This window comes from Callorhinus ursinus, unplaced genomic scaffold (assembly GCF_003265705.2).
Source record: "Callorhinus ursinus isolate GAN/ISIS: 27379988/994484 unplaced genomic scaffold, GSC_fseal_2.0 scaffold25, whole genome shotgun sequence".
NCBI lineage: Eukaryota > Metazoa > Chordata > Mammalia > Carnivora > Otariidae > Callorhinus > Callorhinus ursinus.
Genome location: NW_027397087.1, coordinates 17,980,791 through 18,005,152, shown reverse-complemented (window position 1 = coordinate 18,005,152; position 24,362 = coordinate 17,980,791). Strand labels below are relative to the sequence as shown.

Genomic DNA, 24,362 nt, shown 5'->3' with positions numbered 1-24,362 from the left:
TTTTACTTAGTAATATGTATTTCCTCCATGTCTTTTCCTGACTTGATCACTTCTTTTTAGCACTGAATAATATTCCATTGTTTGGATGTACCAGTTTATCCATTCATCTACTGTAGGACGTCTTGGTTGCTTCCCAGTTTTGGCAGTTATATATAAAGCTGCTATAAACATCTGTGTGTAGGTTTTAGTGTGGACATAAGCTTGCAGCTCTTTTCGGTAAATACCAAGGAGCATGATTGTTGGAGCATATGGTAAGAGTTTGTTTAGTTTTGTAAGAAACTGCCAGGCTGTCTTCTAAAGTGCCCATAACATTTTGCATTCTTATGAGCAGTGATTGAGAGTTCCTGTTGCTCCACATTTTTGCTAGCATTTGGTGTTGTCGGTATTCTGGATTTGGGCCATTCTAATAGATTGCCTCTTCTTTTTCAGTGATCTGTCCTCCCCCTTGTCTCAATAGCTCACTCTCCTAGTTTTATCCTAGACTATGTCATTGCCAATAATTGTAACTTTTCTATAATCCCAGTTGCAAGCAGTCTACTTTCTAACCACCTTCCTATCTTTTTACCCACTCTTCTTTTTTTTAATAGGATTTTTTTTTTTTAAGATTTATTTATTTAATAGAAACACAGCGAGAGAGGGAACACAAGCAGGGGGAGTGGGAGAGGGAGAAGCAGGCTTCCCGCGGAGCAGGGAGCCCGATGCGGGGCTCGATCCCAGGACCCTGGGATCATGACCTGAGCCGAAGGCAGACGCTTAACGACTGAGCCACCCAGGCGGCCCTCTTTTTACCCACTCTTCTATGCTACCCTGGTTTATTACAAATTATTGTTGTTTTGTCAAACCTAGGTGAAGTTCTGCCTCAGATGGTAGGCCAGGGTCTGCAGTTTTAAAACTTGAGGGAGTATGTAGAGAATAGGCATGTATTGAGTGCTTAAGCCCCAAATGTGAGTATCTAGATGTAGGAGGACATTTGGGCTCCTGGAGAGTAAAGGAAAATGGAAGAACAAGGTTGCAGTAAATGAAGGGAAAAAGACATCTGTGAAGTTTTGCTTTTCACTGAATTTGCCCCTTCTCTCTCCACAGGCTCTCTGATCCTATCTTTGAGAGCCAGGTTCAGAGTTGTGCTTGGGTGGTTTCCTGGTGCCTGGTCCAGAAACCTTGGGAATATGTGGAAGTGATAGCTTTGAAGAACCTTTGTTATAAATACTAATACTGTGACTTCTCCCTCAATATTAAAGATAACAGTGGAACCATGGATCTGTTTGGAGGTGCAGATGATATATCGTCAGGGAGTGATGGAGAAGATAAACCACCTACTCCAGGGCAGCCTGTTGTAAGTAAAATTACCAGTATGAACTGGGCCCTTACTGAAGGCTAAGTAAACGTTTCAGAGATTTCAGGTTGCTGTTAGGCCAAGAAGAGGAAGTTGCCAGCTGATTTGCAGTATGAAAATACAAGAAACAGATGGCTTTCTTAGGTAGGGAAATCTTGTTTATAAGGGGGAGTAGAAGTAGCCACCCTGGTACATCCATACCGTGGAATACTAGTCAGCAATGAAAAAGATTGACATATTGATATACACAAGAGCTTGGATGGAATTCCAGGGTATGCAGAGTGAGAAAAAGCCAGTCCGGAAAGGTTACGTGCTGTATGATTCCCCTGGCATAGTATTCTTGAAATGACAAAATTACAGCAATGGAGAAGAGATCAATGGTTCCTGAGATTAAGGAGGGATGAGGGTAAGAACAACGTGAATGTAGCTATAGAAAAAGGTGATAGGAATCTTTGTGGTGATGGAAATGTTTTGCATCTCATTGTATCAGGGTCGGTCTCCTGGTTGTGATGTTGTACTATATAGTTTGTAAAATTGTTACCACTGGGAGAAACTGGTTGTAAAAACAAAGAAAAAGAAATAACAGCCCAGCAAGAGGTTGGTGACACACCTGAAGAGATAAGACTGCAAGAATTTGTGATTTGAGAACCATTGATCTTTAGGGTTTTTCTTGTTCATGCCAAGGAGTGTGCTGTGTGGAAAATCTTCTCTGATTGTAACTGATAGAGTGACTTTTGTTGGTGAATAAGTGGAACACAGATTATCACAAAAGACATCTTTTCTTCTATTGATGCTTCCAAACTGATCTTGTGGTTTTTGGTGGGCGGCTTGGGTGGGTAGGGTAGAGACTGAGGACTGCTTTAGCTCCAAAGTCTCCGTATGCTTCTTGTCTACCTAAGTCATTAAAGTGTGGAGGTTGAGCTAGACTAGACCATTTCTAAAGTTCTTTCAAGCTCTGAAATTCTAATAAATTTTTTATTAGGATGAAAATGGATTGCCTCAGGATCAACAGGAGGAGGAACCAATTCCTGAGACCAGAATAGAAGTAGAAATACCCAAAGTAAACACTGATTTAGGAAACGACTTATATTTTGTTAAACTGCCCAACTTTCTCAGTGTAGAGCCCAGGTAAGGGGGTCAATTAAAAGTATTTCTAGATGTTGGATAGAAATAATGTGGAATATTGATATTTTTCTGATTTTTACACAAGGTGACTAATCACAAAATGGTTAACTCATCATGTGTCTCTGAAAAAATAAATCAAGCATATCATGTGGTGGAAAAAGTATGGACCATTGGTAAAGGAGACTTAATGCTTGTAATTGTTTTTAGCAGTTTGATACTTTCTTATGAATTAATAGACATCACCAGCCTTTGGTTGTTTTTGACTAGTGCAGCCCTGAAAAAGCTGAAATCCAGAGCGGCGAACTTTGCTAGAGAAACTGCAAACGCACACTGTAGCTGCCATTGTGGATCTAGAAAAGCTAACGGTTTGGGACAGTTAGTGTTGATGGCTGTTATTCACTAAGTCACAAGCTAGCTGTTGTGAGATTTGAATTTTTTTTCCCTGGGCGAACTGATGTGGAAAGCTAGAGCATGTGTGGCCTGTTCTTTGGAAGACTTAACTAAAAATATGCTTTACTCTTAACCTATTTAGTCTTACCTTTCAAGCAGTATGTGTTAACACCAACTTTCAAGAAGGTGTAGTGATTTGAATACTTCCTTAAAGTTGAACATGAAGATATTTGACCATTATGACTTTTAATTTTTAACTTTTAATTATGATTTTTAGTATAATGGTGTCTATTAATAGAGATGTTATTATATAGGTATAATAATAATCCTTAGAAATATGATTAGTAAGTTTAATCTAAAAACATTTTGTAGACCTTTTGACCCTCAGTATTATGAAGATGAATTTGAAGATGAGGAAATGCTGGACGAAGAAGGTCGAACCAGGTTAAAATTAAAGGTACTCTTTCCAGTCTGTACTCACTTAGTTTTTTCTTTTGTAAAGTAAAGCCTGGGGATGGTCACTTGAGACTTGAGCTTTTAAAAAATATCTTTTATGTTTTTTGTTTTATAAACAAATTAAGTGTCTTTTCAGAATATTTTTAGAAAGAAAATATATAGCTTTTTCTCTGTTAAAGTAGCATTTTTCCATCTTTTTCACTGTTATACTATTTTGATGCTTTAAAAAAATTACTAGCTTCTTCCTTCAGAATAAGTAGCACTGTGGTTTGGTGTTTATAATGACTACCTCCATATGTACTGTGGGTTACGTTCTAGCAACTTCCTGCAAGAGGAAATCCTTCAGGCTCTTTGATCTATGGATAAAAAAATCATAGACAAAAGGAGAATCTATTACTACTGCCTTCCAGTTGCTCTTGTTGACTCTTAGGAGAGATTTTTATTGTACTACATTCCTATTAATGTTTCTCTTTGATACTTTGTACTAGCTGTCTAGTAGTCATGAAGGGCCTCTAATCTCCCTTTAATCAAGGAGGATGTAGGTTAAGCAGATGCTTTAAAGCTGAGTTGTACCAGAGAATGAGAAGCAGTTGAACTCATGGTACTATAACTGGAGCTATGCTTTTTGAATTCTTAAATCCAAAAGATTTCCTGTAAATACTTCATTTTTCAGTGGATATTGTATGTGGTGTTTGAATGTTAAGAAGTAACAGTCTGGCATTCTTAGAATTCAGGAGCTGAATTTTTAGAATAATCCCATCTCTTCAAGTGTGATAGATCTACAAGTATCTAAAGAACCTTATACGAGATGGTTTCTATCCAAAGTGCGTGGGCTTCCAAAGCTTTTCAGTGAAATTTCACTACTACATCTTTTTTCCCCCCACTACTCCTTCCTCTCAGTGGAAATATAAATCAAATGAGAAGATGGAAATAGACACCAATAACTTGCTCCAGGACACAGAATAGGCATGGTTCTTAGACTATTATTTATTTTTTGCTGTCCTTTTCCTTGCCTCTTCTCTTCCCGCATTGGCTCGTCCGTTCCTATTTTTCTTTCAAGCATGTGTATCGATTGATAAAGGGTTAGCACTATGAGTTTTTCATGCCTGTTTCAGTGCCTCTGATATTCTGCTTTTCATTATTTCTCATTTACGTAAATTAATGTGGTAGGGGCGCCTGGGTGGCTCAGTCGTTAAGCGTCTGCCTTCGGCTCAGGTCATGGTCCCAGGGTCCTAGGATCGAGCCCCACATCGGGCTCCCTGCTCAGCGGGAAGCCTGCTTCTCCCTCTCCCACTCCCCCCTGCTTGTGTTCCTGCTCTCGCTGTCTCTCTCTCTCTGTCAAATAAATAAATAAAATTTTAAAATGTGGTAGTTCCTTATTTACTCTTTATTGATTTTTGCATTTTTGCCTTAACTTCTGTTAGGGTGCAGCAAATATCAATATATCTATTTTCAGGCCAATATCAAGATGTCTATTTTCGGGCGCCTGGGTGGCTCAGATGGTTGAGCGTCTGCCTTCGGCTCAGGTCGTGATCCCAGGGTGCTGGGATTGAGTCCTGCATCGGGCTCCCTGCTCCTTGGGAGCCTGCTTCTCCCTCTGCCTCTCTCTCTCTCCCTCTCTCCCTCTCTCCCCATCTCTCATGAATAAATTAATAAAATCTTTAAAAAAAAAAGTATTTTCAGGCCATATAATATCAGACTAGTATAGGCATCAAAGATTAGAAATGAGTATTTCTCATTTCTCTCACCAAAACCTTGGTGCTTAGGGGCACCTGGGTGGCTCAGTCGGTTAAGCATCCTGCTCTTGATTTCAGCTCAGGTCATGATCTCAGGATCCTGGGATTGAACCCCACATTGGGCTCCCCATTCAGCGGGGAGTCTGCTTGTCTCCCTCTCCTTCTGCCCCTCCCCCTGCTCATGTGCTCACTGCCCCCCTTAAATACTCTTTAAAAATATATATATATTTAACCTTGGTGTTTAGAATACCAAAGGTCAATGTGTAACAGACTGCTGTTTTTTTTTTTAAAGGTTTTATTCATTTATTTGACAGACAGGGAACACAAGCAGGGGGAGTGGGAGAGGGAGAAGCAGGCCTCCCACTGAGCAGGGAGCCCGATGTGGGGCTCGATCCTAGGACCCCAGGATCATGACCTGAGCCGAAGGCAGGTGCTTAACTACTGAGCCATCCAGGCACCCCAGACTCCTGTTTTTTAAAGCCTTGGTGTGTGATGGAAAATAATCCTGGACGCTTTGTTTCTTGAGTGATGTTCCTGAGATTAGGATGACCATTCCTTTTTTTTTAAGATTTTATTTATTCATTTTTGAGAGCGAGAACACAAGTGGGGAAGGGAGGGGTGGGGGAGAGGGAGAAAGAATCTAAAACAGAGTCCACACTGAGTGTGGAGCCTAACGTGGGGACTCAGTCTCATAAATGCAAGATCATGACCTGAGCCAAAACCCAAGAGTCAGATGCTGAACTGACTTGCCACACAGGTGCCCCTAGGAAGACTTCTTAGTCAGTTGGTGGTATAATTAATTCTTTGAAGGATAAGGACCTGGGGTGCCTGGCTGGCTCAGTTGGAAGAGTTACACGATGCTTGATCTCAAGGTTGCGGGTTTGAGCCCCACGTTGGGTATAGAGAGTACTAAAAAAAAATTTAATTTTAAAAATAAATAATAAGGAACCAGGTATAGTTTATGTATCTCTGTAGGTCCTCCATCTTTAAAGCTACTTTACTGTGTCTTTCATCCCAATAGGGTAAGACCTAGCAGTATATCCTGTCGTAGCGTCATTATAATTTGAAACATTTTATATAATAGCATTTTTCAAAGTGGCTTCTCAGTCACTAATGGCCTATGTATGTGTGCATATTTTTTTGTGTGAGGGGGAGGGTAGGAATAGTGTAGATTGTTTTTATCCTTTTATTAAGGAAAATTTTAAACACATTACAAATATAGTGAGAACTGTATAATGAACTCTCATGTACCCATCACTCACTTCAGTGGTTATCAGGTTGGATGGTCTTGTTTCATCTGTATTCCCTACTACACTTTATCCAGACTTTCAAAACAATCTCAGACATGATATCATATTTAATTAATGAATTTGATTTTTTTCATCAGCCGGCTTCATGGTTATTTTTTTTTCTTTTTTTAGTTTATTATTTTGGTAATCTCTGCACCCAATGTGGGGCTCGATTTCACAATCCCGAGATCAAGAGTCACATGCTCTTCCAACTGAGCCAGCCAGGTGCCCTCATAGTATTTATTTAGTGAGGAATAAAGAGGAAAGGGAAAAACTGGAAGGGAACCATTAGGACCCTTTTGCAAAGACAGTCACAGCTAATGGTGGGGAATCCAGAAAATCTAAGTGGGAAACGGAGCCACTGCTTTTCAGGTTGATGTTTGGGGGATAGGCATAGGGAAGCATGGGCTTAGATCTGTCAGTTTTCAAAATGTTGACTTTGTTGCCATCTTAATTTTATTCTCTTTATCCTTGTGAGTATATCCTTTTTTAATTTCTTCATTGCCATTTCAGTGGGTTTCCAGGATGCAGCAGTGATAAACTACATGCATTTAATGTGCTGTATTTTCCTGGTAGTCCCATTGAGTTGTTTTTTTGTTTTGTTTTGTTTTAAGATTTTATTTATTTATTTGATAGAGACACAGCGAGAGAGGGAACACAAGCAGGGGGAGTGGGAGAGGGAGAAGCAGGCTTCCGGCCGAGCAGGGAGCCCGATGCAGGGCTCGATCCCAGGACCCTGGGATCATGACCTGAGCTGAAGGCAGACGCTTAACGACTGAGCCACCCAGGTACTCCCAGGCACCCCAGCCCCATTGAGTTTTGTTTTGTTTTTATTTTTTTTTTAAGATTTATTTTTATTTTTTAACTTTTTAGTTTTTAAATTTTGTTTATATGTAGTGCAGTATTAGTTTCTGGAGTAGACTTCAGTGATTCATCACTTATGTACAACACCCAGTGCTCATGACAAGTGCCCTCTTTAATACCTATCACCCATCTAGTCCATCTCTTACCTACCTCCCTCCATCAACCCTCAGTTCCCTGTTGTTAAGAGTCACTTAAGGCTTTATTCCCTCTCTCCTTTTTTTCTTTACCCCCTTCCCATATGCCATCTGTTTTCTTTCTTAAATTCCACATATGAGTGAGATTATATGGTATTTGTCTTTCTCTGACTTAATTCACTTAGCATTATATACTCTAGCTCCATCCATGTCATTGCAAATGACAAGATTGCATTCCTTTTGATGGCTGAATAATATCCCATCGTGTGTGTGTGTGTGTGTGTGTGTGTGTGTGTGTGTGTGTGTGTATACTGCGTTTTTTTTTTTTTTTTTTAAGATTTTATTTATTTGACAGAGACAGCGAGAGAGGGAACACAAGCAGGGGAAGAGGGAGAGGGAGAAGCAGGCCCCCAGCCGAGCAGGGAGCCAGATGCGGAGCTCGATCCCAGGACCCTGGGATCATGACCTGAGCCGAAGGCAGACTCTTAACGACTGAGCCACCCGAGCGTCCCAATATACTGCATCTTCTTTATCCATTCATCAGTCAGTGGACATTTGGGTTCTCTCCATAGTTTGACTATTGTTGGTAATGCTACTATAATTATCAGGGTGCATGTACCCCTTCAATACCCCTTGTATCCTACTTAGTAGTACAATTGCTGGATGGTAAGTTCTATTTTTTAACTTTTTGAAGTTAAAAAGTTTTCCAGAGTGGCTGCACATTTGCATTCCCACCAACAGTGTAAGAGGGCTCCCCCTTCTCTGCATCCTCGCCAACACCTGTTATTTCCTGTGTTGTTAATTTTAGCCATTCTGATAGGTGTGAGGTGATACCCCATTGTGGTTTTGATTTGAATTTCCCTGATGATGAGTGATGTTGAACATCTTTTCATGTGTCTGTTAGCCATCTGGATGTCTTTTTGGGGAAAGTGTCTATTCATGTCTTCTGCCCATTCCTTAACTGGATTATTTGTTTTTTGGATGTTGAATTTGGTAAGTCCTTTATAGATTTTGTATACTGACCCTTTATCAGATAAGTCATTTGCAGGTAGCTTCTCCCATTCTGTAGGCTACCTACTAGTTTTGTTGATTGTTTCCTTTGCTATGAAGAAACTTTTTATCTTGATGAGGTCCCAATAGTTCATTATTGCTTTTGTTTCCCTTGCCTTTGGCAACGTGTCTAATAAGTTGCTGTGGCCGAGATCAGAGGTATTTCTGCCGGTGTTCTCTTCTAGGATTTTGATGGTTTCCTGTCTCACATTTAGGTCTTTTATCCATTTTGAATTTATTTTTGTGTGTGGTGTAAGAAAGTGGTCCTGTTTCATTCTTCATGTTGCAGTCCAGTTTTCCTAACACCACTTTGTTGAAGAGACTGTTTTTTTTCTCTTGGATATTCTTTCCTGCTTTGTTGGAGATTAGTTTACCATTTAAATATTTATTTATTTATTTATTTATTTTAGAGAGAGAGTGATTGGGGGTGGGAAGGAGGAGCAGGGGGGCAAGGAGAGAGAGAGAGAGACTCTCAATCAGACTCCCTGCTGAGTGTGGAGCCCTAACACAGGGCTTGATCTCAGGATCCTGAGATCCTGATCTGGGCTGAAATCTAGAGTCAGATGCTTAACTGACTGAGCTGCCCAGGTGCCCCATTCCCATTGAGTTTTTAATTTCAATAGGTTTTCATATTAGAAGCTCTTGAATGTTTTCCAGACCTGTCTGGTGTTTCCCCCACATGCAATCAAGATAAAGTTAGACTCTAAACCTCCTCAAAAACCTGGGTTTTAAATCTTCCTAGGGTGCTGCGTTTTCCTTCCCCATATTTTGGGAGTTTCCCTATTTCCCTGGGCAGAGGTTTTTGGTCCCACATTTATTAGGTTGTTAGCTCTGTGAGAGAACCTGCTTTATAGAGGGAGCCTCAGGTCTAAATTGCTATTTCCTGTGGTCTCAAGTCTTATTTCCTGTCCTCATAGCTCTTACTATGGGTTCTTTCTTAACATATCCCAGGGCTACTACAGATGTAGCATTAGCTCAGATGCTCTGGCACTCAGCTTCCTTTGTGATTCCAGCACTAGGAGTTTAGAAGTTAAGCTGATTGTTTTTTGTTGTTAATTTATTCAACATTTATAAATGATTAAAACAAGAGGATTTCAGTGTTGTCTGTTTCTCTGTCACTAAGTGTATGACAGAAATTCTATGATTCTGTGTCTTTTGAGGAGAAAAGAAGCATAAACTACAGCATTCTAAGGCACTTGTGTTTTTAACCAGGTAGAAAATACGATAAGATGGAGGATACGCCGGGACGAGGAAGGAAATGAAATCAAAGAAAGCAACGCTCGGATTGTCAAGTGGTCAGATGGGAGGTAAGCCCAAAATGCCTTGAAGAGCATTGAAATACCTAGAATGTGGCTAGGAGGGGTCAGACTTTAGAAGAAAACCTTATTTGGGGGATACCTCTTATTAAAGTGTTTCCATTGCTTGGTCTCTGGCATTGCACAGAAGACCTGAGAGAAGTAGATAGGTAGTTGAGGGTCAGACAGGCTGGTGAAAGGCATTAGAAGTAGGCCGGAAATGTGATCATCCTGTCCTGCCACAGCATAGTAGTTTGGAAATGTTAGACCAACTCTGCTCCTCATCGCACACTGCTCACTCTCAGGTGACGAGTTAGAAAAACTGCCTTTCACTGGGAAAGTGGTAGAGAATGAGTACCCATCAGAGCATGCTTTCCTTCTCAACATGCTTTGTTTGTAAACAGAAACCTACAACATGTTTGACTCTGTGTAGGTGGTTTCTCACATCGTGCCACCTTTTTTCTTTCCTTCTGAACTCTGTGTAAGGAGAGAAAGTAGCAGTTGAATCACAATTTAAAGTGAAATGATAGAATGAAACTTTATGACTTTAAAATGTGAAGTGTTCCTTCTTTTCAGCATGTCTCTGCATTTAGGCAACGAAGTGTTTGATGTTTACAAAGCTCCACTACAGGGAGATCACAACCATCTTTTTATAAGACAAGGTACTGGTCTACAGGGACAAGCCGTTTTTAAAACCAAACTCACATTCAGGTAACTATTATCAACTACTATTTTTACAGTAAAAGCAGTGAATATAGATATCGTCCAAAATACTTGACTCCTGATTGACATAACCTTCTGTATGGTTCACCAAAGACCAAGGTATGGCTCTCAGCTCTGAAGGTTCAAAGGCTGTTGTGTCAAGTGCACTAAAAATTGCTGTTTCACAGGGAACCGGGTCATGATGATAAAACTTACAAGAGACTGTTATGTAAACCACAATGTTAATTTATTAATTCCAGTAAATACTGTAACTGCCAGGGGGCCTAGAATATTTGCTGGTCAGTGTGTCTTTTTTTTTTTTTTTTTTTTTAATAAAATTGATCTGTAAGACTGAGAATAAGGTTGGTAGTGTGCATACAATCAGAGGAAAGGCAATGAGTTGGGCGTGAAGGCTGGGGTCATCCCATTCTTGAGGCTGCTGCACCCAGTGCCTCTCCAGGTTTGTGTCCCCCAAGCAGCCCAGGACACTCAGGTCAGCTGGTGAGAGCATTCCCCGTCTTTAGACTGGTAGGCACTACTCTGAAATGTTTGTATTTTTCTTTTCTTGATTTGAAGCAGATCATCCTCCTTGGATAATGTTTATCTTTAAAGAGGGCACAATGATCTCGGTTATGACGTAGCTTTTTGAGAATTGTAGTGGTCAGTAGAAGCTTCAGAATCAGACCTATATTTCTGTCTCATTTCCCTTTATGTGACCCTGTGCAACTTTCTCAACCTCTCTGCCTCACTTCCCTGATACATAAAATGTAATAATTATAGAGTAGATGTGACAGTGAAGTCATTTAACCTGTAAAACACAGAGCATGTTGCTTGGCACTTAGTTTTCAGTAAATGCTCCTTGAATCTATGTATTTACTGATTCTGGAGGGTGATTGTGCCTTGCAAAGACTTTTTTACAAGTAAAAAACTTGTAAGATAAGAATGTTTCAGTGAGCCACAGAAGTTTGGAATCCCTCTCCTAGTATATGTAGTTGAGTGTCCCCACCTATTTTTTTCTAGAGAATAGGAAATGGTCTCTGGTCTCTTGTTTTTGTGATGTTGATGATATGACTGGTTCACAGATGTATGTGGTAAACAGGCATTTTTGTTCATTTCCTGCAGACCTCACTCTACAGACAGTGCCACACACAGAAAGATGACCCTGTCACTTGCGGATAGATGCTCAAAGACACAGAAGATTAGAATCTTACCCATGGCTGGGCGTGACCCCGAGTGCCAGCGCACTGAAATGATCAAGGTGCGTCGGCTAAGCTTTAAATTGGGATTTTTGGTACAGGCATACCTCGGAGAAACTGTGGGTTTGGTTCCAGACCTCCGCAATAAAGTGAATTTCACAATAAAGTGAATCAAATGATTTTTTTTTGTTGTTTCCCAGTACATATAAAAGTTATGTTTACAGCGTAGTGTGCAATAGCATTATGTCTAAAAAAATGTACATACCTTAGTTTAAAACTTTTTTTGCTAACCATCATCTGACCTTTTCAGCAAGTCGTAATCACTCATCACAGATCACCATAACAAATAGAATAATGAAAAAGTTTGAAATACTGTAAGAATTACCAAAATATGATACAGAAACATAGCAAATGGTGCTGGAAAAATTATGCCTAGGGACTTGCATGGCACAGGGTTGCCACAAACCTTCAATTTTTAAAAAAACAAAACAGAAAAAAACACAGTATCTGCAGAGTGCAATAAAATGAGGTATAGCTCTATGTTAAGAATAGCATTTCCCAAAACTTTGTTCTCATCTCTTACGCACCTTTTCTCTCACGTGCCGGCATGAACGGGAGCTGGATCAGTTCCCGAAGCATTTGCCAAACGAGTGATGTGGCGGTGGTCACAAAACAGACGCAAGGGCTCGGGTTTCTCTCACTAGGTCCTGACTGTTCAGGAACAGACTGGGGGACTGAAGAGATCTAAACTTTGGTATAGAATTTCAAAGATGATTCAGTGAGCTCTGTCTGGCTTAGAATCTGTGTTAAAAATTCGTGGAAATGCTAGAGATGTAGTCTGAAATAGAATAAAAATAAACGAAAAGTTTGAGTGGGAACACGCCCGAGGAGAATCAAACAAAGGTCCGTTTCTAATGTTCTACCTGTTAGAGTTGCCACAACTGCCAGGGAGGCACAAGTGTATTCTGGGGCATAGTCCCTCAGTGATGGGTGTGTGTGTGTATCGACACCATTGGCCTTTGGTGCGGCATTTGCTTTAAGCAGCCGAATGCAGCCGAATAGTTTCATTCTCTGATACCTGCTAGATTTCACGCGTTGCCCTGCCTGCTTCATGGGACTCCGTTCCCTAGGGCACCAGGGCACAGTGAGGCGAAGATGCTCTGGTTGCCTCCGGGCCTTTCTTACCGATCTCAATGTCAGACTGTGCTGATGGTCTGGCCCTGGCCCCCGGCTTTTTCTTCTCATATTTTGTTCATGGAAGCAGGTTAACTAAACCAGATTCATAGTAGTGCCTAGCCCAGTGGTATATAGGTGCATTGGCTTTGGAGCCTGACTTCTTGCTCTGTTTCCCTGCCTTTTCTCCTCAAGCAAAGGTAGCTACAGGAACCTTCAGACTCTGGTCTCAGCATTATTGGAGGAGCCCTCTGGACCACCTTAAAAGATCCCCCAAGCCCTCCTCCACTTCCCCAGTTTCCATGGAAATGCATAAGGAACGAGCTAGTTTGTTCTTAATCCCGGTTGTACCAACAGTTATTTTTACTCTGTACTCCATACAACCTTAATGAAAAATCTGCTGCAGAGAATGTCGAGCAACGGAGTTGTGTGCAGTAATAGCAATTAAATGAGGAATTCAAAGAAAGGCCGTACTATCCCTGTCCTCTCATATTCTGTCTCTGCCTTGTGAACAACATTGTGTGGATTGCCAGGCGGAGGAAGGGTGTGATTGTTCTGCTCTGGGGCTCAGGGACCCTCCCCTACCAGCGCCTCCCCATCCTGTCATCGGGAGCTCTGGGGACGCTCTCTGCGGGGAGGGGCCCGGATAGGAACCTCTGGGCACCACTGTAGTTCGGTGGAGCCCGAGCGAGCCGGGTATCTGTCTCAGGGGTCGGCAGACACAGCCTCCCTCACGTGTCCACCGGGCACGGCTGAGGTTCCTCAGGCTGGTTGCTGCTCTCTGGGCTCTGACTGGGCCACAGGGGGGACGGCGGCATGCAGCTCCCAATGCAGCTCCCAACGCCCGCGTCTGGGCCTGTTCTGATGGGGCAGTTAGCGCGAGGGAGTGTTCTGCTCCGCCCCCCTGTGCCGCCTTCATGCCTTAGAACTAAACTGCACCGACTGCCGGCTGTGTGTGGTAACAGGGGTGGGACGGGGAGAACCGCAGAAATAGGTTTATCCTGGGCTGGGCATTTACATGTTCTTGATAGTAAAAGTAGTTTAAGTGGGCAGTAAACTAGTTCATTTTTTAAAGTTCAGTATTTTATTTGCTTCTTTACAGAAAGAAGAAGAACGTTTGAGGGCTTCTATTCGTAGGGAATCTCAGCAGCGCCGGATGAGAGAGAAACAGCACCAGCGGGGGCTGAGTGCTAGCTACCTAGAACCTGACCGCTATGATGAGGAGGAGGAGGGCGAGGAGTCCATAAGCTTGGCTGCCATTAAAAACCGGTACAAAGGGGGCATTCGAGGTGAGTGTGCGGAAGTTAAATTTCATAATTTTGGGGTTCAGAAATTTATCTTTGCATTTGGCCTACTCTGAATGCCCAGTCACTGAATATTTTATTTTTTTTTTAGAGAGAGGGTGGGGGGAGGGGCGGGGAGGGGGAGAGAGAGAGAGAGAGAGCGAGCGAGAATTCTAACCAGGCTCCACACCCAGCCCAGAGCCTGACGTAGGGCTTGATTTCACAACAGAGATCACACACGACCTGAGCCAAAATCAAGAGTTGGACACTTAAACAGCTGAGCCACCCAGGCGCCCATGGACTTTTTATTTTTGAGGAACCAGTGTTAATGAGTGATATATTTCAAGGGCTGCTGAACTAGACATTGCAGAAGTAAGGGTGGGAACTGCTGTCTTGTTCTTATTGAGGGAACAGAGACTTTGAGAGGTTTAGTAACTTGCCCAAAGATGCATAGTTGGTAAGCGGACAGTTCTTGAAACAGGGTCATCTGACTTCTGAGGCATCTGTCTCAGCCACAGTACTGTATCCAGGGATTTCCCCACAGCCCGCAGACTAAACCTGAGGTAGAAGACTGGCCTGGTCCCTGACCTGACCCTGCCTGCTCTCAGTTCTGCCACTCTTTAGCTGTATGACTTTTGGAAAGTTATAATACCTATTTTCTGTTACTCCATCAGGAAAAAAGAAAACAACCTATTAATATTGGTAGTACTTACAAAGTGAGGTTGTTTTGAGAATTAAATGACATAATACACGTAAAGTACTTTGCCCAGTACCTGGCACATATGAGTACTAAATAAACGTAATCTAAAACCATTGTTACTATTCTTACCAGTCATCAGCTTCAGGCAAGTGACTTCTGTCTCTGAATATTGTGTTCCCCATCTGTGAAATGAAATTCCAGTCCTCCCTAGATTAACCTGGTAGAGCTTTGGGAACCGCTGTAGAGTGTAAGGTGTACCACGGGTGACCATGCATCCTAGTTTTGTCCCCATCACGTGACAAATTTTAAGAACATTCAAATTTCCCCTCACTACCATCCTGTAAAACTCCTTTCTCCTTTTCTTGCGGTGACTGCATTTTTCCTTGTGACCTCTTATACCCTTCTTGCCTGTTATTTATTTTGGCACTACAGTACAGAGACTTTTTTTTAGAGCTAATTTCCCACAGAAAAGATTAATTGTGGAAATAAACCACATAAAAACTAAATAAAAACAAAAAAGTTGAGGCTGCTTTTAGGGAGAGAGATATATAATATTCAGTTCACCAGAGATCAAAAACCTGACAAGTTCGGTTCCAGGGAAGACTCTGGATTCTCTTGTGAAAGGGTTGGTCTAAAGTCAGCTGTGCTTGGTTCCATCCTGACTTTCACCTTGGCTTGGGCATCAGAGCAGAATGTTACTCATCTCCATCTCCTTTTGAAAGGTCCGTATGGCAACAAATGGTCTTTACAGGACTGGCAAACCACCACTTGCTTTTATCTTCAAAGCTTATTTTGGAATTAACAGTTATCCCCCATGAAAGAATGACTCAGGTGTCAGTAGCTTGTCAGTAGTGGTGTTTATGTCTTTAGTGACCTTGCACACAGCCTTTTTAATACTTAAAACTGGTCGGATGAACCATTCTTGTATTTTGAGAGGGTAAGTGCTTCACTTCAGCATATTAAATCTTACACTTATTTTTTAAATAAAAAAATTTTTAATGATTGTTTCTTCTGGAAAAAATGCACAGAAGGAACTAAAGATAATCAATCATAAGAAAAATCCAGAAATGAACAGATCACCGTCTTCGAAAGTTACTCACAAATCATTCCTTTGCTTCCAGAGGAACGAGCCAGAATCTATTCGTCAGACAGTGATGAGGGATCAGAAGAAGATAAGGCTCAAAGATTACTCAAAGCGAAGAAACTGACCAGTGATGAGGTAAAACCAAATGTATTCAATGCTAGGGGTTTACCCTGTGTCCTCGAGTCCACTCCCAGCCCAGGAGCACAGATGTCTGTAGGCTTCACTGGAAGTCAGTGAGGTAAATGCAGTGACAGGAGCAGGAGCGGCCAGAGGAGGGTCTGATCCCTGTGCTCAGGCGGGAGTTGGAAGGCTGCTCAGAGGAGACCTCTCGCTGGGTGTGGACAAAAGTGTCTGGTGGGCGTCCTAGGGGGATGGAAAGGCCTGTGAGAAAACGTGCAGGGCCCTGCGCTACCAAGGCTTGACTAGAAACTGGAAATCATTCAGTGTGGGTAGATTAGGGGGTTTATATCTTCTCTTTTGACCTTTTTATTTTCAATATATTTATTTAAATTATAGAAATAATTCTAATGGGAGAAAAACCTGTTTTTTTCCCTTTAGATGAAATAGTATCTGAATAGTATTGAGTAATTCAATAAATTAAAATAAGTTTCTATCAAAATAAAAAATTATTTCAAAGTAATTTAAAGGTATTTTAACTTATATTTTTAACAGTATCCTTTCCAGATGATAAGAGTACATACAGGTGCTGAGAAATTTTAAGTCTTTTTTTTTTTTTTGAGATGTAACTGACATGCAACATTAGTTTAAGGTGTACAATATAATGATTGAATTAGTAATTGTATATATTGCATAATGATCACCACAGTAAGTCTAGGTAACATTCATCACACATAGGTACAAACTTTTTTTCTTGTGGTAAGAACTTTTAAGGTCTATGCTATTAGCAACTTTCAAATATTCAATACTGTATTTTTAACTTAGCCACCATGCTGTACCTTATATCCCCAGGACTTTTTAGTTGAGTCTTTTTAGATCTTTTTTTATATTTGGTGTTCTTGAATTGTACTGTGTTATCTCTTTGGTATTACCTTTTATTTTTCTGATTGGGATTTGTTCCTAAATTTGAATTCATCATCAGTTCTGAAAATTTCTCACTTGTCAATTTTTCAGATATTACTTCTGTACCATTCTTTCTGTCCTTTCTCTATGAAACTGATTAAATGCATGTTTCCTTCTGTCCTTTACAACTCTCATTTCCCTTGTCTTTGTCTCTGCATTCCGTGATACTTCTTTAGAGCCTTCTAGTTCACTGCCCCTTTCTTTCAGCTGTGTCTCACGTTAATCTGTCATTGAATTTTTACTTTGTTTTCATCTGTAGAGGTTTAGTTTCTTTTTCAAATTGGCTGTTTAAAAAATGTTTAGTTGTAGTTTCTTTTTCAAATTGGTCATTTTAAAAACTCCTTCCCCTAACTCATATTTCCAGTTTCTCCTTTTTATGTCTTTAAATGTTTTAAACCTATGTATATGTAGTCTTTTATGTCTGATAATTCAGTGTCTGAAATCTTTACATGTGTGATTTTCTTGCCCATTTACTAGCTCTGTTTCTTGATGACTTATTTCTCTGTGTGTCCTGAGATTAAATGATTGATTTACTTAGCTCAGATCAATGGGAATTTTTGAGGTGTCTAGATCGTTGGGTTCCGATAAAGGTGATTTATATTTGCCTCTGCCAAGTGCATTGGATATCAGCCACCTAGGATCACTTTTATTTATTTATGTATGTATGAATGAATGAAGGAGAGGGAGGGTCGAGTGCAGAGAGAGAGAGAACTCAGGCAGGCTCCATACCCTGTGCAGAGCCCAAGGCAGGACTTGATCCCACAACCCTGAGATCATGACCTAAGCTGCAGATTCTTAACCGAATGAGCCACCCAGGTGCCCCAGCCACCTGGGATCATTTTAGAGTATACTCTAGGAATGAGGTCTTTTTAGATTACCTGGAAGAAAGAGTTCTGACTTGAGATTATGAATTTTCCTAGAATTAATTTTTTCTATTTTATAATGATGGCTGATACTCTGTGATGCAATCAGTAGCTTTAACTCTCATTCTCTGAAAGCAGCTTTCTGATATTACTTGGTTCTAGGCTTTTTTTTCCCCTCCAAAATCTTGTTCATTCTTCGAAGAATTCAATTACACACAAACTTATATATGTGAGAAAGTCAAGAATGCCAGCTTTTTGTTTTAAGTTGAAGTATAGTTGACACACTGTGTTATATTCGTTTCAAGTGTATAATATAGTGATTCAGCGACTCTTTATGTTATGCTTGGCTCATACACACTTGCTCATGGCAAATGACACCTCACTAGCCTGCCAACCGTTTTTTGTTTTTTTTTAAGATTTTATTTATTTGTCAGGGAGAGAGAGAGTGCACACAAGCAGGAGGAGCGGCAGGCAGAGGGAGAAGCAGGCTCCCCGCTGAGCAGGGAGCCCGATGCGGCACTTGATCCCAGGACCCTGGGATCATGACCTGAGCCGAAGGCAGACGCTTAACTGACTGAGCCACCCAGGCACCCTGCCAGCCATTTTTTTTAAATAAAGTTTTGTTAGAAACCAGGCATGCTTATTCATTTACGTATTGCCTGTGAATGTTTTTTTGCTTCAGTGGCAGAGTGGAGTAGTTACAACAGAAACCGTGTGTCTTACCAAAGCCCAAGATGTTTATTATTTGGCCCTTTTACCAGAAAAATTCACTGACCCCTGCCTCACAGAAATGGGCCTGGGCTTATTTCTGGTTTGCCTTTATACTAAAGATGTAGTTCTTTGGGGTCTGCTATTAATCTGCTCCAGTTGGCCTTTGTCCCCTGTCCTCAGCAACTGCGGAGCATACAAACCAAAGCTGATGTTCACAGTGTGGTGAAGGTCTTCAGGGAGAAAGCGTGCTTTAGTGCTCTATTTATCTCTTGGTTTCACTTAATTTTTGGCCTCTGATTATGCCTTATTTTCTTGCAATCGCACTGATTTGTTTATATTTTCCCATTATGGTTAGGTATTTTCCATGGCAGGGAGGGATTTTTTGTCATATTGAAGGAAATTGATGATGTGTTTCTCTTATCCATGGTTTTAATGTATTTTGATCATTTTGGTTTTCTGTGAACTACAAACTTCTGTGACGCTCTTATGTGAAGCAGAATTCTGTGTTGCATTATTGTTTGTTAATCACAACATTTAATGTTTCCCAGTCATTGTTAGAAGTGGCATGCTATGGAAGATAACTAGACAGAAATTATCAAATTATTCTGCAATGTATTTGTTTTAAATTAGATTGGAAACATCTTAATGATGATTTTATAGTGTGTTGCACTGTTGGCAAACGGGAATCCTCATCTAAGCAGATGCTATTTTATTTCTTGGCAAGCAGAAACTGTAAATGAAAATTGAGATTTGCCATGGAACTTCTGTTTATCTCTAGTATTCTCAGAAGTGAGATTTTTAAATGTGATCCATCCAGTAGCCTTCTTCTAGGCTGGGAAAACCTGTAACTGCCTGACTTACAAATGCCTCTTGTGAATGCCTCCTAGCTGTCTATTACGGGAACTACCCCCTTCCTCACCCTAATACTCTGCTAGGGCTTCCTGTACCCTTCCCTTCCCCTTTCATGACAACAGAAAAATCTTCTGCCTGGACCTCCCTTCCCCTGGCCACTTTCTCCTCACTACTCAAGTCCTGGCTGTGGGTTGCAGTGGGAGAGAGAAGGTAAGGGGTCAGACCGGCACTAGGTCCCTCTACCTGTTTGTACACTAAGCCCCGTCCAGATGCCATGAGCCTGGGTGAGATGTAGCAAAGCTTGCAGAGTCTAAGTTCCTAGAGAACCACCATAATCAGCAGAGCTTTCTGTGATATGGGGGGAAAGGGCATGAGTCTGGATTATAGTGAACTGGATTATTGAATCTTGGCCACTCAATGGCCTTGATCAAGTCATCTCACATTTCTGCATCTGTTTCCTCATCTCTTCAGTGGCATTTATGCTTGCTGCTTGCAGAGTTGTTGCCTGATGATAAATAACATACAGAAGTGGGTAGCACGGTAACATGTAGTATCTCAACAGGAAATGCTAGTTTCTCTTTCCCAACAGGGTCTAAGTTACAAAAAAGGAGAAAAGTAGCTTTTTTATCCTCCCTTATTTTTGTAAGCAGTAAACAACTTTAGAAAACCTACATAACTCGCAAGGTAGAAAAATGGGTAAGAGGAGAAACTGTGGAAAAAGGAAAGACCCGAGAAGAAAGAAACATGAAGACAACGGACAGGAAAGGAACATGGCCAGTCCTCAGCTTTCTTAGATGGAGCAGGCGACCTGCTGAGAAGGATTATTTAGAAAGTAGTACCTGGTGGTCTGGTTTGTCTCCCAGCTTTCCCTCGTGGAGCCGCCATTCTCCACCTTGGCGACCCTGCCTTACCTGTTAGAGGTCCTCACTGTCTGTCTGTGGGGCCGTAGGTGACTGGGAACTAGCATAGCCCCAGCTCGCCCTCCAGTATAGGATTTCCCATTACTGGTATTCTGAATATATTTCCCTGGAAGCCTTTAACATTCTTCGTGTTGGTCTCTCATACTTTAATACACTCCTGTTTATATATATTCTTAGGTATGTTTTGTGTTAAATAAACTCTGAGACCTGGCTTATTAGTATGAAAAAAAATCAGTCATTTAGTTTTAAAAACAATTACAAATAGTTACCATTAGTTTTAAATTGTTGGAAGATAATTCCTTCAAAACTGGGCTGCCATTCCTTTATCTATATGGACTTGGATTCATGGTTGTGTTAGCAAACTTCAGTCTAATAGGAATATTTCTGTCATTTGTTGCATTTATACATGGCACTGAGATTTATTCCAGCTCAGTTCAGTAGAGTAGAATCCCACGTTTTTTACTTGCACAATAGGAGGTCTCCTGAAGGATGCCATTCACTAAGTCCTGCATTCCTTCGCTGTGCTTTACTGTGCTTGCCTGTAGCTGCTGGGGAAATCAGTTCTGGCAGGATTTCCCAAGCAGAATTCTGGAGTGTCTTACCCCAGACAGTGGATTAGGATTGGTGCCAATTAGACTTGTTTGGAGAGCCCTGATCATCTCCAATCTGCTGGGCCCTGTCCTGCATCCTTGAGGACAGGCTCTACCACCTTTTACTTATTTGTTTTAAAGTTTTTATTTAAATTTCAGTTTGTTAACATACAGTGTAATATTAGTTTCAGATAATTTAATGATTCAGTACTTCCATACGACACTCTGTTCTCATCACAAGTGCACTCCTTCATCCCCATCACCTATGTCACCCATCCCTCTGTCTCCCTCCCCTCTGGTAACCATCAGTTTGTTGTCTGTAGTTAAGAGTCTCTTTCCTGATTTCAGGCTCTACCACCTTTGAGAAGTACCATGCCAGTTCTTTAGTTCACTCAAACTAAACTCCTTAGAGAATTTTAGAGCTGAAGATGTTTAGAGCTGAAGAATAAACTGAGGTTATGTAGGGAAGGTTGCCACAAGCAGGCTTGCATGTAAAGTGTTTAAAATAAGACTTTCAGTTGAAAATAAATGAAAAGACCAATGGTAGGATTGAATGTCCTCTTTGCCTTTGCTGATGTTGGGTTGGGAGAGAAAGGAAATATCTAGGTTTGCTCCAGGCTGTAGAAGTAGAAACGAGCGCTAGTCACACCCTGGAGGCGGGATCCATATTCCCGCTTTGCTGTTTGGATAACTTTACCGTTGCCGGCTAGGAAGTAAGTGCAGGAGGACTTCTGGATCTCTTTCTGGATTCATAACCTTCCCCTTTGAATTCTCCTGTGGCACTTCAGGTCTGTGGGGTTGCGTTTGGGATAATAAGGCAGGAAGCAAGTGTGGGATGGTATCTTGCTCCTCCGAGAGCCAGCCATAGGGACCATCAGAAAAAGTAGATGATAGACCAGCTTGTACATCCGGAAACATTCTCGGGTCATAGCGAGAGCTGCCTGGCCTTCCCCAGTTTCAGCCTTCAGATGATCCACCCTGTTTAATTTTTGGTGAGGAAGCCAGGGAAGGCAATTCTGCCGTGTCATATTTTGTATCAATTCATTTTAGTCAATATTTGATATTACTTAGGTGTTGATATATTGAGTTCTATCTGTAAAAGTTCAAAACAATTGTTTCTGTTAGAATATTGTACATGATTTTAAGTAATGTGGACTTGTGTAATAAACCTTTAACTTCTTCAAATATTTTTGAAACCTTTATGATGTGAGTTTTTAGTATATCCAAAATAGGAAATCATTATTTTAAAAAATTAATGGTCTTTAAAATACTGAATTTTATTATTTTTTTTATTTATGAGAGAGAGAGCGCGCGCATGAGCAGGGGGGAGGGGCAGAGGGAGAAGCAGACTCCCCACTGATCAGGGAGCCCGATGTGGGGCTTGATCCCAGGACCCTGGGATCATGACCTGAGCTGAAGGCAGACCCTTAACCGACTGAGCCATCAAGGCGCCCTTAAAATACTGAATTTTAGATAAGAGGTGAAATGCTGAGGAAGCAGAGGAAAAGTTTAATCAGCCACCTGATCACAGTAAAAATATTCACAGGATCAGTGGTTATAACAGGCAGACTTCTTTGGAGAGCCCTGACCCTTCCCAGGGCGGACCCAGTTTCCAGTTTCCTGTATGCCCTTCTCCATGTACAAGGTCTCCCTTCCAAGAGATTGCTTATAATTTCCTAGCTCTTCCTTGCAGTCCTGAAGTTGGGTTGTTTTATAGTTAGTTTATAATTAGCTCTAGATAGTTGTCATTTTTTTAATGCTTCTTGTACTTGTAGATTTGGAAACTAGCCATGACCTTCACCACTGGTTTTATTCATTTGGTGAATGTTCTTATTTTAAAAATTATTTTATTTTGTGTTTTCAGAGGATCGTTCAGTTCAGAGCTACTTTTGATAAATCTTCCTAGAAATATTTCCTATTGACTTTCAGATTTTTAAAATTTTATTTGTTTAGGAAGGGGAACCCTCTGGAAAGAGAAAAGCAGAAGATGATGATAAAGCAAGTAAAAAGCATAAGAAGTACGTGATCAGTGATGAAGAGGAAGAAGATGATGATTGAAGCACAATGTGAAAACATTTTATGTATTTTTTGTACAGTTTATTAAATATGTAAACATGAGTTATTTTGATTGAAATGAATTGATTTGCTTTTGTGTAATCTTAATTGTAATAAAAAATTTTTTAAAGCAAATCTCTGTTCAGGAAATCTACTTTACCTAAAGCAAATTGATTCTGTATAAATAGCGTCACAGGAAGTCTTAGGTTTCATTGAATTCCTGCTGCTGTGCCCCTCCCCTGCCCCCACAAAGAAGCCTCCTAGTTGGGGCCAGGGCAGGCAAGTGAAGCATTCCTCTGGGGTGCAGAGTTTAAGGGTCCCAAAAAGAGCTTCTCTCCTTATTTCAGTTTTCTATAAGACAATACCACAAACTGGATAGCTTAAAGCTGCAGAAATGTATTCTCACAGTTCTGGAGCCTAGAAATCCTAAATCAAAGTATTGGCAGGGCCAGGCTACCTCTGAAAGCTCTAGGGAAGAATCCTGCCTTGCCTTGTCCAAGCTTCTAGGGGCTCCTGGCAGTCCTTGGCTTTTGGCAACAGAACTCCAGTCTTTTCTTGGTCTTCACATGGTTCATTTCCTTTTGTTTGCTTTGTGTCTCTCTATGTCTCCAGGTCTTCCTCTCCTTATGAGGACACCAATCAGTGGGTTTAAGACCAACCCTAATTCAGGAGACTTCATCTTGACTAATTATATCTGCAAAGACCCTACTGCCAAATAAAGTCACATTCTGAAGTTCTGGGTATATATGAACCTTGTGTGAGAGGGTCCCAATTCAGCCCATTATAGTAATCAAGATAAATGGTATTGTGATATATTAAAAAAAATTGGAACTAATGCAAAAATCCATGATGAACAAAATATCAGGATTTTACGTAAACAGGATCTGATGGCTGGAATTAGGGTTAAGGCAAGTGAGGAGAGTTGCACAAGTACAGAGCTGGATGGATCCTTGCTTTTCTTAAAATTTTGATATTTTGTTCATGGGTTTTTCACATGAAGTTTTAAAAAACATTGTATTGGGGCGCCTGGGTGGCTCAGTCGGTTAAGTGGCAAACTCTGGATTTCTGCTCAGGTCATGCTATCAGGGTGGTGAGACAGCCCTTCGTTGGGCTCTGTGCTCTGCAGGGAGTTGGAGCCTGCTTGAGATTCTTTCCCTCTTCTTCTGCCCCTCTCCCTGCTTGTGTGTGCACTCTCTCTAAAATAAATATATTTTTAAAAAAATAAAAAACATTGTATTGCAGTATCATTGTCTTGATCACAGAGATTTGGGTACCCCTTCTGTTTTTCACTCAAGGTGAGTGTCTCACTTTTGCATCCCAGTCCTGGCCCTACTTTCTCACAGCATAATGGCTGGGATCCAAAGATGAGCACTCTAAGAGAGGGAGTCAGGTAAAAGCTGTATTACCTTTTTGAGGTTTTATGGTTAGGATGGAAAAGTCACATCAAAATCCAACACCTATTTATTAAAAGTGAGTCACTA

At 41.0% G+C, this 24,362-nt stretch overlaps 1 protein-coding gene across 1 annotated transcript in view; it reads left to right on the top strand.

The window, feature by feature from the left end:
- The window catches only part of LEO1 (LEO1 homolog, Paf1/RNA polymerase II complex component), a 34,540-nt gene extending 11,524 nt beyond the window's left edge, over nucleotides 1-23,016 (top strand). The window contains exons 4-12 of the mRNA XM_025884126.2: nucleotides 1,239-1,333; nucleotides 2,316-2,461; nucleotides 3,221-3,305; nucleotides 9,590-9,684; nucleotides 10,249-10,383; nucleotides 11,497-11,632; nucleotides 13,846-14,032; nucleotides 15,848-15,945; nucleotides 22,780-23,016. Coding sequence (XP_025739911.1) covers nucleotides 1,239-1,333; nucleotides 2,316-2,461; nucleotides 3,221-3,305; nucleotides 9,590-9,684; nucleotides 10,249-10,383; nucleotides 11,497-11,632; nucleotides 13,846-14,032; nucleotides 15,848-15,945; nucleotides 22,780-22,884 — 1,082 coding nt within the window. The 3' untranslated portion in view covers nucleotides 22,885-23,016. The remainder of the gene's footprint in view (nucleotides 1-1,238; nucleotides 1,334-2,315; nucleotides 2,462-3,220; nucleotides 3,306-9,589; nucleotides 9,685-10,248; nucleotides 10,384-11,496; nucleotides 11,633-13,845; nucleotides 14,033-15,847; nucleotides 15,946-22,779) is intronic.
- The last annotated feature ends 1,346 nt before the right edge of the window (nucleotides 23,017-24,362 follow it).